The sequence below is a fragment of the Garra rufa genome, chromosome 20 (genome assembly GCF_049309525.1).
Source record: "Garra rufa chromosome 20, GarRuf1.0, whole genome shotgun sequence".
Classification (NCBI taxonomy): domain Eukaryota; kingdom Metazoa; phylum Chordata; class Actinopteri; order Cypriniformes; family Cyprinidae; genus Garra; species Garra rufa.
Window position 1 is genome coordinate 24,746,957 of NC_133380.1, and position 19,221 is coordinate 24,766,177.

General features: G+C 40.0%; 1 protein-coding gene and 1 long non-coding RNA gene across 2 annotated transcripts in view; one reads left to right on the forward strand and one right to left on the reverse strand.

Moving 5' to 3' along the window:
* LOC141293482 (inactive N-acetylated-alpha-linked acidic dipeptidase-like protein 2) overlaps positions 1–19,221 on the reverse strand; it is a 247,038-nt gene that overhangs the window by 101,507 nt on the left and 126,310 nt on the right. The window contains exon 9 of the mRNA XM_073825517.1: positions 12,184–12,314. Within this exon, the coding sequence (XP_073681618.1) occupies positions 12,184–12,314 (131 nt within the window). The remainder of the gene's footprint in view (positions 1–12,183; positions 12,315–19,221) is intronic.
* Positions 7,859–10,264, forward strand: LOC141293981 (uncharacterized). The gene is made up of 4 exons (XR_012340854.1): positions 7,859–8,732; positions 9,283–9,456; positions 9,685–9,739; positions 10,164–10,264. It is a non-coding gene; the product is annotated as an uncharacterized lncRNA (long non-coding RNA).

Genomic DNA, 19,221 nt, shown 5'->3' on the forward strand with positions numbered 1-19,221 from the left:
AGCTAGGTCTCCCCTCACTGAAGTAATTTGGGGCGAGATCTCCACTCCTTAGAGCTAGGAGATTGAGCGTTGTTAGGCTTCCTCTCTCCGTGAAGCCTCCGTTCTCCTGAAGCTCCGCTTCTAGTACCTTTGGACGTGAGTGTAGCTAGATCTCCCCTCACTGAATATTTGGGTGTGAGATCTCCACTCTGTAGAGCTGGGAGGTTGAGCGCTGTCAGGTCTTCCTCTCATTTGAGAGTCTCTATGAAGGCCTCCGTTCCCCGGGAAGCTCCGTCTTTAGTTCCAAGCGTGACTGTAGCCAGGTCTCTCCTCACCTTTGAGTTTTTGAGACCTCCACTCATAAAGAGCTGGTGGATTGAGCGTGGTTAGGCTTTCCCTTTGGCGAGGCCCCCGTTCTCCAGAAGCTCCGCTTCTGCATTTGAAAGAAAAGTCACCATGAGTGTAGTAAGGTCTCCCCTTACGTTTGAGACCTCCACTCTTAAGAGCTTTGGACTAGCGTTGTCAGGTTTCCAAGAAAATTCAAGAGTCTTCTTGAAGCCTCCGTTCTCCGAAAAGCTCCATTTCCAGGCTTCGCTGCCGCCTGTTATGATCTAGGTGTTTCCCTCGCTATGTTCTGGGCACCTTCTCAAGTCCACAGTAGTGGCGAGTGCTCACAGGATGCTCTGAGCACTCTCTAGAATCCACTTAGGGTGGTAAGTGCACACTCGAGAAATCTTGGGCACTTCAAGAATAGTAGAGATCCCTCCTACAGTAGGGCTCTTTCTAAAAAACCTGTAAGGTATGGGTTACGCAGTATTTCCCCGTTCCCATTCTAGAGTTGGTTCTAAAAACCCTTGGGTTTTTCCAACTCCACTCCGGACAGCGCTATTATAGGATCGAGTGTCGCTAGGCTTCCTCTCATCTAGAGAGTCTTCTGGTAGAAGCCTCCACTCTCCTGAGAAACTCCACTTAGGTGGTTCTATTGCTTAGGTCCTTGGAGCCTCATAATCACCTCCAGTGTTGAGTGTAGTTAGGTCCCTGACCTCCACTCCCAGAGTTGCCCGCAAGCACAGAGTGTTGCTAGGCTTCCTCTCACCTAGAGGGTCTTTCTGAGCCTCCACTCTTCAGAACCCCCGCTTAGTATGAAGACTTAAGAGTAAGCTTCACTACTTTCTCTAGCGGTGAGTGTAGTTAGGCCTACTCTCGCTTAGAAGTATCAGGCCTCTGAGTTCAGTGCTTGGGTAGCCGGGCTAGCCGTGACGTCGGCCCAAGCGATTCTCGCTGGTAGTGGGGAGTGATGTTCCTTCTTGACTCCTCAATCAGTCAGTTGTTCACTTACTCCTCAGCATGGCGGCGTTGGTATATCGTTCCCATAGTGTCCTGAACCAGGACGCAGCGTAGAGTTCCCTCCGGAAGGGAACGTCTCAGGTTACGTATGTAACCTGAGACGTTTTTTTGTTTTTGTTTTTTCCTAGAAAATGACCAATTGTTTTGCTAAATAAGAACCTTATTCCTTGGCTGGGATCATGTAGAGCCCTTTGAAACTGCAATTTGGACCTTCAACCTGTTGATACCCATTGAAGTCCACCATAATTTTATTTAACTGAAGAAAAAAAAGACATGAAATACAGGCTTTACAAATACAGGCTTTTCTGAAGACCCAGGACTTTATAAAAATTGCATTTATAACAAAATTGTCTTAAAACATGATTAAATCTTTGGAAACTCTAGAATTAGCATGAGCTTTTACACATACATACAATTAGCCCATGCATGTGCTGAAGAGTAGCAAATAGGACAAAGTCAACAGAGCTCTTACAAAAAACTGTAGAGAAACTATAGAGAATAAATAATTTTATTACTTTATAAAGTCTAAGGCTACATGAAGATTTCCAAAACATTAAACGTTTCTAGAGACACTGCTGACAGCCCTAATCCTTAGCTTAAAATGTGTTATACCAGAAAACCTTTAAGGGTGTTGAAGAAAAAGCACAATATCATAAAATGCTTGATCAGAACAACTGAGGAAAAACCTGCATTGTACAGTCAAAGATTTGCAAGATGACCCAATGAAAGTAGATAAAACATTTCAATGCCGTGTATAAGAAGAACACTAGATAAGCATGGCCTTCATGTCAAGGCATTTTGCTGGATACAATTCTTGACCAAGAAGAACATAAAATGCTGACTTGAATATGCTTAAATTCATTAAGATAGACCTGTGGAGTACTGGAAGAATGTTTTATGGAGTGATGTGACCAAACTAAAACTCTTTGGATTTATGGATTAGTGTTATTTCTTGTGCTTCTATGAGCAGAAGAACACCATCTCCATGGTCAAACATTGAGGTGGACCAGTCCTGTTATAGGAGTGTTTAATTGTAGCATAAAATTATGATTGTATGAAGTACTTTATGGATTCTTTGAAGTATCAAGCCATTTGGACAAGAATTGTGATGCCTTTGGTGCACAGACTGAAGCTGATGATCAATGGACTTTCCTGCAGGACAATCATCCCAAAGTATACATCCAACATCTACTTATGCCTGGTTCAGGGATCAGTCATAGAATGTTCTTGAGTGGCCTGTTCCGTCTCCAGATATAGTTCTTATTGAAAATATCTGGTTCAATTTGAAAAAAGCAGGGGCAAAGTGAAAATATTATCAGTGATCTGAAAGCTTTTTCAGGCAAGGAATGGGCCAAGATTGCAGTAGAGAGGTGAAAGAACCTTCTAAGCACTTACAGGCAGCATTTATTGGTGGTTTTGAAGAATAAATGATTCTGCACCAAATTTGACTTTTGGGGGTTGAATAAATTTGAACATAAATGTTTAGAACCAAATTCATTTTGTTTCATTATGCATCACCTTTACGTTCTCAGAATTACTCAAATGTATCTTAAATAAACTTTCTCTAAAAGTGTACTGATGCCTTTGTTGAATCATTTTCACTTCAAAAAATTGTGTAAAAAATGTGTAAAATAAATTTGAAAGAGTGTAAATATCCAAAGGGGTAAGTACTTTTTACAGGAACTGTAAGTATTGATAGCACACAAAGGCCCAAGTACGTCATTTTGATTTTGTTAGCTGGAAGAGCGATGGCTCCTGGGGTGGAGGCACGCGGCAGAGAGCAGAAGCAGGGATGCTGGGAGCTGGATGTCACAGCACAGACCGTGTTGTTCCCAAACACACCAGCCACCCCAGCGCTAATGCAGCCTGATGGCTCGAATGCCAGGAAAATGTTACACTCACAGTTTAAGGCACACCAGCGTTACACTGCAAATGCTTAGCCAGGCATGTGTGCCGGATGAGACAGATGTACAAGTCAGCATGCAGAAAGTGTCAACCACCACAGCGTGAGAGAAATATGTACTGTACAGAAAGAGGAAAGAGGAAAAGACTCACTCTGTGTGAAATGCTTAACTTTTACACTCCTACATCATGTTTATGAACCCAGGAAGCAGAAAAGAACAACCTGAAGTGGTTTCACCACCTACATTGTGGTGAGGATGAACCATAAAAGCCATTGAGATGCAGGATGCGTTCAGATAAAGTTCAAGAGCGTTGAAAATAAGGGAACATATGTATGCAATTTACAAGGCAAGCTTCCTGAGTGTTTTTTTTTTTTTTTTCAAAGGAAGCGAGAGCTCATTGCTCCCGGGATACACTCGTATGTGTCATCTGAAAGGACATAACGGATAAAGCACAGACATCGGGGCCATGACAGATGGAACGCAACATTGATGCCGCCTGTGAAGGAGTCCTGGGGTTTTGTCACAGAGGCGGTCTCTGTGGCTCCCTCCGACCGCCGCCAGCGGGAACCATCACCGGAGTTTTGACACTACATTACCCAGCATCCCCGTACCTGGGACCCCGACTTCCGGTTCCGGGTCTCGCGGCTCACTTCCCGCCATCCGCCATTTTAAGCGTGCCGGTTCGGCGTGTTATTCGCGAAGTTTTGTTAAGCCATGCTTGCAATCCTGAGCGTTTTCTTCTCGGACTGTTTTCCTGTTGCCAACCGGACTGTGTATCGTTTTGTGAACTCTTGCCGCCTGCCTTTTCTCGACCCCACGCTTGCCTCACGGATTACCCCCTCGGACTGCCGCCTGCCCCGATCTATTGCACGGACTCTGACTACCCCTTACGGCTTGCCTTCACTATACCAGTCTGCTGTTGTTGACCCTCGCTTGTTTACTCGTTTTGTGCTAATAAAACTGTTGCAAATGGATCCAATGTCTCCGGACCAGTCTATGGCTGCGTCACAGGTTTGACCGTGCTGCTGTGTGATGGAGGAACATGGAAGATAATTTCATATGTCAGGAAACAGTTCCTCACGTATCATAATGAGGCAAAGCGAGTGCAGGGGAAAGATGTGACAGTCTGAGTTGAAGCAGAGAACCCACATTAAAGTGTATGAAAGCAATAGGGTCACAGTGAGCGCAAACCCCTCGCACAGGTTTCTGGGAATGCATGCTAACTCCAAATAGACCCCAGAGTCAATCCTACTTGAATTTTGTCAAGTACTAGTCAAATTGAACTGGATCTCTCAAGTCAAAAGCAAGAATTGCACTACTGGCCATCACATAACATAGTTAGTGATAGTTACATACGGTCAAATCAAAAATTATTCAGACAACAGATATAATTTTAGATTTTTTTTTTAGTGGGTGCAGGACACTACAGTTAATTTATGTATACTGTGATATATTATATCTAAAAAGCTTCATACAGTGGACTACCAGTAAAATTGATAAACATTTGGGACCAAAAATTTGATTTGACACTTTGACCTGACCATGTTTTGCTACATACCTTCCTATCAAAGGTTTCACTGACGTTATCAAGATGAATTTGTTCTGACATTTTTGTGGATTTTATTTTATTTGGTAACACTTTATAATAACGTTCCATTGTAACTCTTTTATAAGTGATTAGTTAATGATGAAATAATCATTTACAAACCATTCACAAATGATTAATAAGTGATATGCTAACAATTTGTGTGTGTTTTGTTAATTAATTTCCAAATCATTTACAAGTTAATTTACATGTAATTAGTTAATGATAAACTAATTATTTACAAAACATGACTATGTGTTTTTAAATGATTAATAAGTGATATGTTCATTTTATTGTAAGTAATATGCTAACGATTTACCAATCTGTCCTAAATTATCTTAAAAAATGGCATTTTATTTTGATCTAATAGCACCAAACCCGCGAAATCTTTCTAAACATGTTTGTTTCATTATGCACATGAAAATTTGCCTGATCCTTGACAAGATCACAAACAGAAATGCAATCTTGATGTAATAATTAATGTTTTTTCAAATGTTACAAATTTTCTTAGCAAAATAAAAGTAAATTAAAATATATACACACTGTATACATGTCAGATGACAAGAAGCATCCTGACTAGAGATTCTTTGTCTTTTCCTCCATCCCTGAATAGCAAGAAATGAATAAGACACATCTCCTCATGGTGTCTTACATGTTAGTGCATGTATGGGAAATTGTTAAGTATCTAAAACGTATGCTGTTCATAGGCTATTATGTGTCTGTCTCTTGGAAACACTGCATAGCAGGAAATGGCTGCTCATTGTTAAAATGTTCTGCACAGGGCATTCAATGAATGATTGGTTTATCATTGTGCTAAAATAGCACACACTTACAGTGCTTTCTGAAAGTATTCATACCCCTGCATTTTTTCATGTTTTATGTTGCTGCCTTATGTTAAACTACTTTAAATTACTTTTCCCCACATCAATCTACACTCCATACACCATAATGTCGAAGCACAAACAGAATAGTCACAATTTTGTAAATGTATTCAAAATTAAAAACCTGAAATAAGTGCATTGCATAAGTATTCATACCCTTAATTATTTAGCTGAAGCACCTTTACAGTCTCAAGTCTTTTTGGGTATGATGTGACAAGTTCATCAGCATCAGCATTTGGCAGTTATCTGCCATTCTTCTCCTCCCATCTTTACCTCTCAAGCTCCATTTAGTTTGGATGGGGGCAGACGTACATTTTCCGGTTTCTCCAGAAATGTTTGATTGGGTTCAATTCCAGGCTCTGGCTGGGACACTTAAGGACATTCACAGAGTTGTCTATAAGCCACTCTTGATGTGTGCTTTATTGTCCAGGTTCATTGCACTGTTGGAAGGTGAACCTTCTGCCCACTCTGGACTGGGTTTTTATTAAGGCTTTTTCTATATTTTGCTGTGCTAAGCTTACCTTCTACTCTGATGAGTACTTCGTTCCATGCCGCTGAAAAACAGCGCCACAGCATGAGGCTGCCACCAGCACACTTTACTTTTGGGATGGTACTCTACAGGTGATGATGCTTGGAATTGAGGTTTATCAGACCACATAATATTGTTTCTCACAGTCTGAGGGTCCTTCAGGTGCTTTTTTTTTTGCAAGTGTGTTTTCATGTGTTTTCACTGAGGAGAAGTTGAGTCTTGCCACACTGCCATAAAGACTGGATTGGCGGAGTGTTGCAGTGATTTTTGTCCTTCCGTAGTTTTTTCCTATCTCCACATATAATCATAATCATGGAGCACAATCAAGTGACCATCAGGTTCTTGGTCACCAGTCTTATCAAAGCCCTTCTCCATCAGATGTTAAGAGACAGTTTGGTCAGGAGGCCAGCTCTAGGAAGAGTCCCGGTTGTTTCAAACTTCTTCCATCAAGGGTAACTGAGACCACAAGCGACTGTGAACCTTCAGTGCAGCAGATTTTTTTTCTGAACTCTTTCCCAGATCTGTGCCTTAATGCAATCATCTCTCTGAGCTCTACAGGCGGTTCTTTTGACCTCAGGGCTTGGTTTTTGCTCTGATATGCATTTTCAGCTGTTAGACCTTTTATTAAGATGTGTGTGCTTTTCCAAATCATACCCATTTAATTGAATTATATTATATTAGACAGCAACCTGTCTTTTGAAAATCATATTTCTCATGTTACAAAAACAGCATTCTTCCATCTTAGAAACATTGCCAAGCTACGGAACATGTTACCTGTTTCTGATGCAGAAAAGTTAGTTCATGCATTCATGATGTCTAGACTGGACTATTGTAATGCACTTACTAGGTGGTTGTCCTGCTTCTTCAATAAATAAGCTACAGGTAGTCCAAAATGCAGCTGCTAGAGTCCTTACCAGGTCAAGAAAATATGATCATATTACCCCAATTTTACGGTCTCTACACTGGCTACCTATTAGGTTCCGTATCACTTACAAAATATTACTTCTGACCTATAAGGCCCTTAATGGTTTAGCTCCTGCATACCTAACTAGTCTCCTTCCACGCTACAATCCTTCACGCTCCCTAAGGTTGCAAAACTCTGAACTTTTAGTAGTACCTAGGATAGCAAAGTCCACTAAAGGAGGGAGAGCCTTTTCACATTTGGCTCCAAAAATCTGGAATAGCCTTCCTGATAACGTTCAGGGTTCAGACACACTCTGTATATTTAAATCTAGATTAAAGACTCATCTCTTTAGCCAAGCATTCACATAATGTATCTTATAACGTTGTACTTCAGTTACATCTGATCAAATGCACATCAACATTTTTCAGCTTGGGCAAAACACACAATTTTTGCTTGGTTGGAACAGCAGCTACGCTAATTATTTCTCTATTTGTTTCTCTGTTTCTGCCACGGGATTTCCATCCCGTGGTAACTAGGAATTACACAAGATTCAGCCCGGATTTAGAAGAAGAGATGATGCCAACCCCTCAGAGGACCGCCGATGATGCCAGCCTTGAAACAACATACAGCACTACACAATTTTTCTACAAGTTTGATTGCAACACATAATCATTACTATTAGTGTTCATCATCTGTTTTTGCCCAGCAAACATTGGTCCGACGGCGACGTCCTGTCCCTGGCCAAAAATAGTCGCGGTAGGACGACAAAATATGCAAAAAATTTTAACACAAAATATTTCTTAAAAATGCATTCAGATGCATTTGTACATGTCTACAATTATATGTGGTTGCATGTAAAGTTTTTACTTTGACTTTTAGCTGAGTGTAGTTCAAAATATACCCGGTTGTGATTCGGTTGTGAAAGGACGTCCAGCAGGTGACGTCTTTTACACGTGCATTTATAGTCCATCGTCAACCTCTATAAAATCCTTATGAAATATGCAAAAGCAATTGTGCTTACATTCACATTCACATTGGCATACTACAGTAATTAATTTAAGTGCCCAAAGTAGTTTCATAAGAGGTTGTTAATAGACGTCCACTGACGTCCTTTAAACGTTTAGTAAGACCCATGCAAACCAGCACGGAAATCTTTATTTAAAAAACTTCCATTTGTTTTACATCTTGTTTTATGTCAAATTCTATTCACAAATTGCTTGTAGTTAAGTGTGAAATCACTGCATTTACCCATTATTCCACCAGTTTCCCATACATTACAATATGATTTAATTATTTCGTTTTTAATGATTAAATATATATAGGCTATATACATAAGTAAGTCACAATTTAAAGTCTGAGCTGGATGCAAAAACTGCTGCCAAGATGTTGTTACAAATTCTGGCGATATGGTATCTCTATAGCAGATTATCTCGAGATATGACAGTTTGTATACTCAAAATTCCAGATCAATAGGTGGCGGTAATGCATCTTTTTATGCTGGTTTGGCAAAATCGCCAAAAACACCAGAAGAAGAGGAGTGAGCCGTAACGTACACCAGGAGAGAGTTTTTTGAGTTTACAAATCATTAAAAATTCACCGATGGGTAAGTACATTTTGAGGTATTTTATTAATGTATTTTATTTTTACTTGTTTTACTCGGAGGAACCAAAAGCAAGTATAAGCACACTGTCAAGTTAAATTAACTTGGGCTAAAGTTAGCTAGTATGCTAAAAGGTAATGTTTAATGCTATGGTCTTTTTTAACCCTAAAAAGAAACTCATCTGTGGCATATATATATATATATATATATATATATATATATATATATATATATATATATATATATATATTTCTTTATTATTAGGCAAGCTATAAAAGGGAAAAAACAATAGTTAAATGTATATATGTACTTTGACATCAATGACATGCAGCACATAAGAGCACATCGGTTGATTAAACATGTTTAAAAATTAAATTAAAAAGTACTACTCAGATGTAGCATTCTGAAAGTTTATTTCTGAAAATAAATGCAATGAAAGACTGTGATATGTTAAAACTGTAGGAGGAGCTCAGGAACAATTCACTGAAATCTGTAAATTAATTTGAGCATGGCTGACTTCAATAAGTGCTTTAAAAGTATTTTGTAATTTCAGATTTGCTAAACATGTCCTCTGACTATCAAAGAAACTGGAGATGTTGAAGGGCAAGAGTTGATGCCTTAGCGGAAGAGGACAGCAGCTCAGAATCCGAGGGGACAGTGGAGCCTGCCTTGGTGTTTTACAATTTCAAATAGGTGGAACCAGATAATTACCCCATGCCATCAGCAAGTAAGGAATATTATATGGTGTTTGAAACGCAGGCCATTTATGGGAAATTCATTAAAGCAAAGTTTGCAAACAGTCCGTTTGTAAATCTTTTATTAGAGGTACAAGTAGTTGTTTATCGATAATCTAATGCCAATATCGATACCATTGTTTTTGTTTGCTGTCAATTCTGTCTTGCTCTTGATTTTTCAAAACATTATTACATTATTTTAATGGTGGTGTCACTTTTAGGTTCAGCAACTGTCCAGAGTTGGCCGAATGTCAGTCAGAGACTGTGTATGAACAGGTATGTATTTACCTAGCATTGTTTGTGTGTTTTGCTGTGTCGTATTTCAGAAAAAAATGACAATAGTAACAGTATCCACAATAATAACCTCAACCTTTGGTAATACTATAATTCTGTCACACACTATATCTACTTATATAATTGCCTGTTTTTGTGTTGAAGTTGTAATGTCTGTGCTAAATCAGGTTGTTCGTAGGACTTAAAACAAGATATAAAAACATAATGTTAGTGTAAGAAATGAATGAGTCATTACTTGTCACAAAAACTTTGGATAGGGATAGAGCACTTATTACATGATAGAGAGTGGTTGTGAAAGTGTATGTTTTAACACTGCATGCAATTGGCAAGCTGCACAGTACTGCTAATTTGTAATACTGATCTTACAATGCATTTTAATATTATGACTGAATCGTTTATTTCGCAGAATCATGTCAAATGCCTTAATGGCAAAATTCAACATGCAGTGTGGTGGCCAGCTGGAAAAGGCTGCATTCAAGGCTACACCTTTATATAATATAATACAAGGTAATTTGTGACACATCGTATGTTCCTTGTGTCTTATTTAAAAGACCTGTTTTTATCAGAAATGTCCAAACGCATAATTAACATGTTTTAGTCCCGTGTTCTCATATGTGGACATGTATGAAATCAACATCCTGCATCACGAATTAAGTCGTCACTTTGTTTTGAAATGAATAACATTTTTCTGAGATGTTGATTCATGACACACAGTTTAAAAATTAGACAAATTTAAATAATTAAAAATTATCTTATTTCCATAAGAGTGTCACTACATTACTTTTAGACTTTTTGAAGACTAAGGAGAGGGAGTGGTCCTGGTGAAACATTCAATCATTTGGTATCTCAGAGAAGCTCATGTTCATGAAATGGATGGGAAAAGTCTTGTTCGACTGCATTGTACAATTAGTTTGATAGATAAAAACACTTTAAAAATAAGTGCTTGTTTAACTTTTTGCTTTTTACATTCATATTTTCTTCCCTCAGATGCTGTGAAGAGGTGGAACCCCAATTCAACAGAATCGGAAATTGATGGAGCTATGGCTGAACATCTAAAACATGCTCCAGGAAGAGCAGGGGGTGGGGGTTATAAAAAATAAGTTTTCGGGTGAAAAAGATGTGGGAGATATTTGTGACAGCTCAATTCCTTAAATTTAGTTATGAAACTGAATTTGTTTCGTGATGAACATGTTAATTTTTCCTGTTTCCCAGGTGAATTTGTATTAAAACCATAAAATAAATGTGATAAATAAATTGTGACTTTAGTTCATCCCGTTATCTTTGATCATTTGTAATGAACTACTAAAATGTTAATAATATAACACTTTATTTTACAGTGACCTTGTTACATGTAGTTACTGTAATAACTATAAATTATGCATAATTGCATGTATCAAACCTTAACCTTATATTCAGATGCAGTTAATTATATTAAGTACTTAAATGTATAAGTAAAGTAATGTGTTGTTTGATCTACACGTGATTATAACGTGTTCTATCTAGACGTTTCGGTATGACTGGGCCGATTTCGGCCCTTTTTAGAACCTTTGTCAAGTTTAGATGCTTAAACGTCAAAATCGCCTGTTTACGATTTAACACAATTAGTGTATGATTATTTTATATGCAGGCTTATATGCCTACACTTATGCATAAACACACCATATAAACATCCAGAAGAAGACTAATTCTGACGTCCATGGACGCGCTGAAGAGACGTGGAATTCACGGCCAGAAAAGACGTGGAATTCACGGCCAGAAAAGACGTCGGTTCAACTTCCATTTTGGAACTATTTTTCAACCATGACGGGACGTGTCGGACGCACGTCTTTTCAACGGTCAATACACGTCCAAATGTTTGCTGGGTGATTACACCATTATTATTATTATTATTATTATTATTATTTTTTTATATTTATACCATATGTACATCGACTTAACATACAGTAGTCACCACTAATAAGCTACTAAATATATTGTAGTAGCCTACATTTTTTGTACAGCTGCTTTGCAACGATTTGTACTGTGAAAAGCGCTATACAAATAAACTTGAATTGAATTGAATTGAATTGAATTTGCCAAAGGTTCACTTCACTCGAAGTGTAGTAACATCTAAACGCAATATGAATGCTAAATTTCAACAGATAAGGTTATGAATACTTATGCAACAAAATCATTCAAGTTTTTTTTAATTTTGATAAATTTGCAAAGATGTTAAAACCTGTTTTTTTTTTTTTTTTTTTGCTTTGCCATTATGGTGTATTGAGTGTTGATTGATGTGGAAAAAAAGTAATTTAAAGCAGTTTAACATAAGGCAGCAGCAACAAAAAAAAAATCTTGAAAAAAAATTAAGGGGTATGAATACTTTTGCAAGGCACTGTATGTTCATGTACCTCTAAGTATGCTCACATACCTCTGTTTTAGGGAACTCTGAGTATGTGAACTCCACTGTGGGGACAGCAAGCTGGTTGGAGAAAAAGTTAAAATCTCCAGGTGTCTGCAGTGAGCTGAAATTCGGAGCAGGACAACCAGTTCCTCTACTGCAGCTCATCGAATGTCTCTGAAAGATAAACACAAATGCATGATGATAATTTGTGAGAATACACCAATCTTCAATGCAATCATGTCGCCTACTAAAGTTATTCCAATCAAGACTATGTTTTTCCCTAGAGAACTTGAATAGACCTTCTACAATGATGTTTACAGATTAATACAGTAATGATACGTGGGAATGCATTTAATTAAGGAGCTTTCATTAAAAAGATATATTAAGAGATGAATACAAAAACTTAATAATAAGAAGTGGCATGTGAGTTGAGTGTGTTTATGTGTGTATTAATGCATTATAGATATGGCTCTCATTTGAATAGCTCAGCATCCCACCTGCAGGATTTTCAGGAATTTAATTTCTTGTGTTCATTAAAGTTTGTATAATTTGCAACTTCTCTATTTTTCCACACAACAATACTAATATGCTTTTAAATCTCATTGGTAGTTGCATATAATGCGCCTCACTAAAGCCCTGCCTAAACCCTAAACTGCTATCGATTTCTCATTGAGCGATGGTTCAGGATTAATCTGTTTTGGTTGAAACTGGCCCTTGGCTATTTAATAACCTAAAGGTTTAACTGTATTGATCAGAAAACTGCTGCTAAATGAACAGATTCTGTTCTGCTGTACAGTGACTGACATGAGCTATATTTTATATATATATGACTGTTTGCCAACATTCACAGAAATACATGCAGTTACGTAACCTCAAACAAGTGCAAATGATGACTGGCAGGGCCAAAATCAATGTAAATCTATACAAACAGTGTTTGAAAGCATAACGCAAAAAAAAACAAAAACATACAGATTGCTGTGTTACAATCAACTGTGACCAACAACAATCATCAGAGTAATTCATTTTAGACAGGCCCTGACAAAACAAACACAACAAAACAACTGCAGATGGACTCAAGGCCGGGTATACATCTTTTTCTGCATTCCACTCCATCTCGCACACTTGTGATAAATATGTGTATATAGGAATGGACGATAAATCAAAAACTAAAATTATCGCAATATAATTTTCCTTCATAAAACGATAACAAGAGTTTGATAAATGTTTGATATAATTATGCACCAATTCACTTGAATTCAGTGAACAACACAATTGACTTGGTTTACAGCCAGATGAACAGTGCTGACAAGTCACCATCATTTACCATGGATTTACTGTAGTAACACCAACTGCACCATGGTATTGTGTTAGAAATGTGGGTATTCGTATTGAATTTTATTATATTATTAATGTAGACATGTATTAAATGTATTGAAGGACTAATAGATTATAATTACAGTTTTTCTTTTTTTGGTAATTAAGCTATAGCGTTTATGCATTTATACTAAATGTATTTAGACTACTGTTATTCATAAAAATACCTAGAAACCATATTACATTTTTGCCATAGTATTGAGGTGCTATATTTCTAAAAAATACTGAAAAAGTGTAAAGAATTCAAAAGCATGATGCGTTTGTCTTGTTCTTACCATAAAGAGTAGTTTAAAACTACAATTTACAGTCTGGTTTCTACAACTTTCACTTTGGAGCAAAAAAATTGATATTTATTGTGATAATTAACGATAAACTGACATGTAAACAATTATTGTGAATTTTTTTGCAACTGTCTATATCGTCCAACCTTATATGTACAGTTGCAATCAAAATTATTCAACCCCTTGACCTGCAAGACATTTTGCTGCAGAGAACAAAATTTAATGAAAATAATTCAACAAAGGCATCAGTAAACTATTAGAGAAAGTTTATTAATACACATTTGGGTGATTCTGAGAATGTAACATTTAAGAATCATGATCAATTTCAAATTGGCTCTCTCACTCATGTTCAAAATTAATCAACCCTCAAAAGTCAAGTTTTGCGCAGAATCATTTATTCTTTAAAACCACCAATAAATGTTGCCTGTATGTGCTTAGAAGCTTCTATCACCTCTTTGCTGCAATCTTGGCCCATTCCTTGCCTGATAAAGCTTCCAGATCACTGACAATCTTTGTTTTTTATTTACATTGCCGCTGCTTTTTTCAAATTGAACCAAATATTTTCAATGAGAATTAAATCTGGAGACTGAACAGGCCACTCAAAAACATTCTATGACTGATCCCTAAATCAAGCATAAGTAGATTTTGGATGTATACTTTGGGATGATCGTCCTGCAGGATTTCACTGATCGTCAGCTTCAGTCTTTGCACCAAAGGCATCACAATTCTTGTCAAAATGGCCTAAAACTTCAAAGAATCCATGATGTCTGTCATACGGTCATTATTTCCAAATCTTGCTGCAGTAAAACAACATAACAGGATTGGTCCACCTTTAAGTTTGATGATGTAGATGGTGTTCTACTGCTTATAAGTTCTGCCTTTTTTGCACCAGAAATAACGCTGATCCATAGGTCCAAAGAGTTCCAGTTTGGTCACATCAGTCCATAAAACATTCTTCCAGAACCCCAGAGGTCTATCCAAATGAATTCAAGTTGGCCTTTTTGTTCTTCTTGGTCAAGAGTGGTATTTGGCAAGATGCCTTAACATGAAGGCCATACTTGTCTTGTGTTCATCTTATACTCTGCACTGAAATGTTTTTTCCTCCTTTCGTCGGGTCATTTTGCAAGTCTTTGGTTGTACATTGCAGGTTTTTCTCAGTTGCTCTGATCAAACATTTTATGATATTGTGCTTTTTGTTAAACACCCTCAAAGGTTTTCTGGTACAACCCATTTTAAACTAAAGATTGAGGCTTCCAGCTGTGTCTCTAGGAACTTTTAATGTTTCGGAAATATTCATATAGCCTTAGACTTTATAATATAACAAAACTATTTTTGTGAGAGCTCTGTTGACTTTGCCATATTTGCTACTCAACACATGCATGGGCTTATGTATGTAAATTTATGTATGTGTAGCAGCTCAAGCCAATTCAGTTTTTAAAGGCTTAATTTTGTTCCCTACCATAAAAATAAGTGACTTAAAAACAGCAATGTTGAAAAGGGGTTGAATAATGATGACATAGCTGTTTTATTAAAAATCCTATAACTCAAAAACTTACATTATATATTGACATTACTTCTAATATGCCAGTAAACTGGTATAGATATTTTTATAAAATCCTGGATCTTCAGAAAAGATTGTATTTGCCAAGTATTGCAGTCTCTGAGGGGTTGAATAATTTTGATTGCAACTATATATGATATATATCTCCTCTGTGTCAGAGTCATGTCTGTGTATTGTCCTGTTCTGTCATGGTTTCCAAGTGTTTTTCCCCCCATGTTTCTAGCTTATATGGTTTAGTCCTTGTCTCCCCCTTTTGGTTATGTTTAGTTAGTTCAGTCTTGCCCATATTTGTATTTCCCCCTTGTTATCTCGTTTGTGACCACGCCCCCGTTTCAGTGTATTTAAGAGTCTGTGTGTGCACTCCCCATTTGTCCGTCAATGCTTACTGTTACCTCTGTTTGCTTGTTTTCATGTGCTCATCCGATACTCCCGGTTTTTGTTTGTTTGTTTGTATTAGTTACAGTGTTTTATTTAATAAACCATTTACGTTTTCATTTACTCCGGTTCTCCTCATCATTCTCCACTCCTCAACCCCGCCTGGATCGTGACAGATTGACGGACCAACAAAGATGAACTGGGCTGAGGAATTCCTCTGGGACCTCCAGCAGGAGGAACGGCCATTGGAGGAGTTTGTGGAGGATTTCTTGAGCGTTTCCCATCTGGTGAGCTGGAGTGATTCGATGTTAAATGCTTGCTTTCGGATGGGACTAAAGGATGATGTTTTGTTCAATCTAATAACTAATGAAGATTGCCACGAGCCCCTAGCGGATTTTCTTAATCATGTACTGAATCCCTGTAATTCCAAATTTCATGTCGATGTGGAGGATTCTTATCCTCCTCCCATCCGAAAGCATGCAATCACTCCAGTTCACCACCAGCCCGTGTCCTCCACCCACTTCTCCAATGAGCTAAACCCGTCCATGCCCTCCACGCTTCCCCAAGTCTGCCAAAGCTCAACCAGAGTCCTCAGCCCAGTTCCACTAACAGTCAGCCCTCCGACGTCATGGCCCATCTTGGTGGCTGCCGTCCTAGACCCACCATTGATGTCGGTACGGGCAGTATATGACCAAATGGCTGCCCCAACACACCCGCAAGCGCACAAGATGGCCGCCGCGTCAGCTCACAAAATGGCCGCCACGCCAGTTCACAAGAGGGCTGCCACGCCGGATTCTGCAAGCAAGATGGCTGCCACGCATGAGTCTGCACGCAAGATGGCTGCCACGCCAGATTCGGAAAGCAAGATGGCTGCCACGCCGGATTCTGTAAGCAAGATGGCCGCCACGCCAGATTCTGCAAGCAAGATGGCTGCCACGCATGAGTCTGCACGCAAGATGGCTGCCACGCCGGAGATGGCCGCCACGCCAGATTCTGCAAGCAAGATGGCCACCACGCCAGATTCTGCAAGCAAGATGGCTGCCACGCCAGATTCTGCAAGCAAGATGGCTGCCACGCCAGATTCTGAAAGCAAGATGGCCGCCACGCCAGATCCTTCAAGCAAGATGGCCGCCTTTGCTGAGTTCCCGGCCAAAATGGTAACCAAGCCTGAGTCCCCGGCCAAGATGGCCGCCGTTCATGAATCCTCGGCCAAGATGGCTGCCAAGCCGGAGTTCCCGGTCAAGATGGCCGCCGTTACTGAGTTCACGGCCAAGATGAACGCCGTTCCAGAACCCTCGGCCAAAATGACCACCCAACCTGAAATCCCGGCCAAGATGGCCACCAAGCCTGAGTCTGCACCCAAGATGGCTACCGCCAAGTCAGAGTCTTCGCTGGTTCCGCCCAGCCTTCCTGAGTCTCCTCTGGTTCCGCCCAGCCTTCCAGTGACTGCGCCGCCAGAGCGCCCTCCAGTGACTGCGCCGCCAGAGCGCACTCCAGTGACTGCGCCGCCAGAGCGCCCTCCAGTGACTGCGCCGCCAGAGCGCTCTCCAGTGACTGCGCCGCCAGAGCGCCCTCCAGTGACTGCGCCGCCAGAGCGCCCTCCAGAGCCCGCTCCTCAAGAGTGCCGTCCAGAGCCCGCTCCTCAAGAGCGCCGTCCAGAGCCCGCTCCTCCAGCGCGTCCTCCAGAGCCGACGCCTTCTTCTGCGCGCCCTCCAGAGCCGGAGCTGTCTCCAGCGCGCCCTCCAGAGCCGGAGCTGTCTCCAGCGCGCCCTCCAGAGCCGGAGCTCTCTCCTGCGCGCCCTCCAGAGCCGGAGCTCTCTCCTGCGCGCCCTCCAGAGCCGGAGCTCTCTCCTGCGCGCCCTCCAGAGCCGGAGCTCTCTCCTGCGCGCCCTCCAGAGCCGGAGCTCTCTCCTGCGCGCCCTCCAGAGCCGGAGCTCTCTCCTGCGCGCCCTCCTGAGCCGGAGCTGTCTCCAGCGCATCCTCCTGAGCCGGAGCTCTCTCCTGCAAGCCCTTCCGTGCTCTCCTGTGTGGACTATACCCTAGGTTCCCCCAAGAAAATTTTTTTGGGGGGGGGGGGCTACTCCTCTGATCGGCCATGGCCACCTGGACTGTTTACCCGGCCATGGCCACCTGGACTGTTTACTCGGCCATGGCCACCTGAACTGTTTACCTGGCCATGGCCACCTGGACTGTTTACTCGGCCATGGCTTCCTGAGCCTCCAGATCCGCCATGGCCTCCTGAACTACTGTCCCGGCCATGGCTGCCTGAGCCGCCAGATCCACCATGGTCTCTTGGACTGTTTACCCGGCCATGGTTTCCTGACCCGCCATGGCCACCTGAGATCCCTGATCCGCCCTGGAGACCACCTCTATGTCCCCTGTGTCCTCCCTAGCGGTCTCCAGGGCGCCCACCCTCCCTCCCCTTTGGATGTTATTAGGCGCGGGACGCGCCTTCGGGGGAGGGGGGGGGTAATGTCAGAGTCATGTCTGTGTATTGTCCTGTTCTGTCATGGTTTCCAAGTGTTTTTCCCCCCATGTTTCTAGCTTATATGGTTTAGTCCTTGTCTCCCCCTTTTGGTTATGTTTAGTTAGTTCAGTCTTGCCCATATTTGTATTTCCCCCTTGTTATCTCGTTTGTGACCACGCCCCCGTTTCAGTGTATTTAAGAGTCTGTGTGTGCACTCCCCATTTGTCCGTCAATGCTTACTGTTACCTCTGTTTGCTTGTTTTCATGTGCTCATCCGATACTCCCGGTTTTTGTTTGTTTGTATTAGTTACAGTGTTTTATTTAATAAACCATTTACGTTTTCATTTACTCCGGTTCTCCTCATCATTCTCCACTCCTCAACCCCGCCTGGATCGTGACACTCTGTAACTTTTGGTTAATCTTTGACTATAAAAAAATAAAATAAAAATTATTTATAAAAATAATTAATATTCACAATGTTTTAATTAAAAATCGATTACATTTTATTAATAAATATATGATTTTATTATTTTGTAAAGTAATTCATTTATATTTATTTTGAGAAAATTTATTTTTTTTTATTTTTTTTGTAAGTGGATATGTAACTGTTATCCTAATGGGATATTTCTGCTTTTGAAAGTTTAACACAGTCAAGCTGATTTTGTTTAATTTTACTTATTTTATTTTAATGTACCACTAGTATTTTATGAACCACTGTCATATTTTACCTCTTTGGGGCAATTAGTTTAGTCATTAGTGTTCATTCATGTTTACACACATTTAGAGAGTTAGTGTAATATGCTAAATTTCATACTCTCTGATTGATATTATACTCTGAATTATCCTGATGAAGAGCTTTCCCCATCAATTAAGCATTACTCATTAAAACGCAACCAAAACCAAAATATGCTCACAATAAACAAGGAAACAATTTACTGAAGCAATCAAGTAGCTATTGCTCAAGGTGCACAAAAAAGAAAAAGTAAAACAGCTCTCTGTATTTGAACAATATAAAGAAGTGTT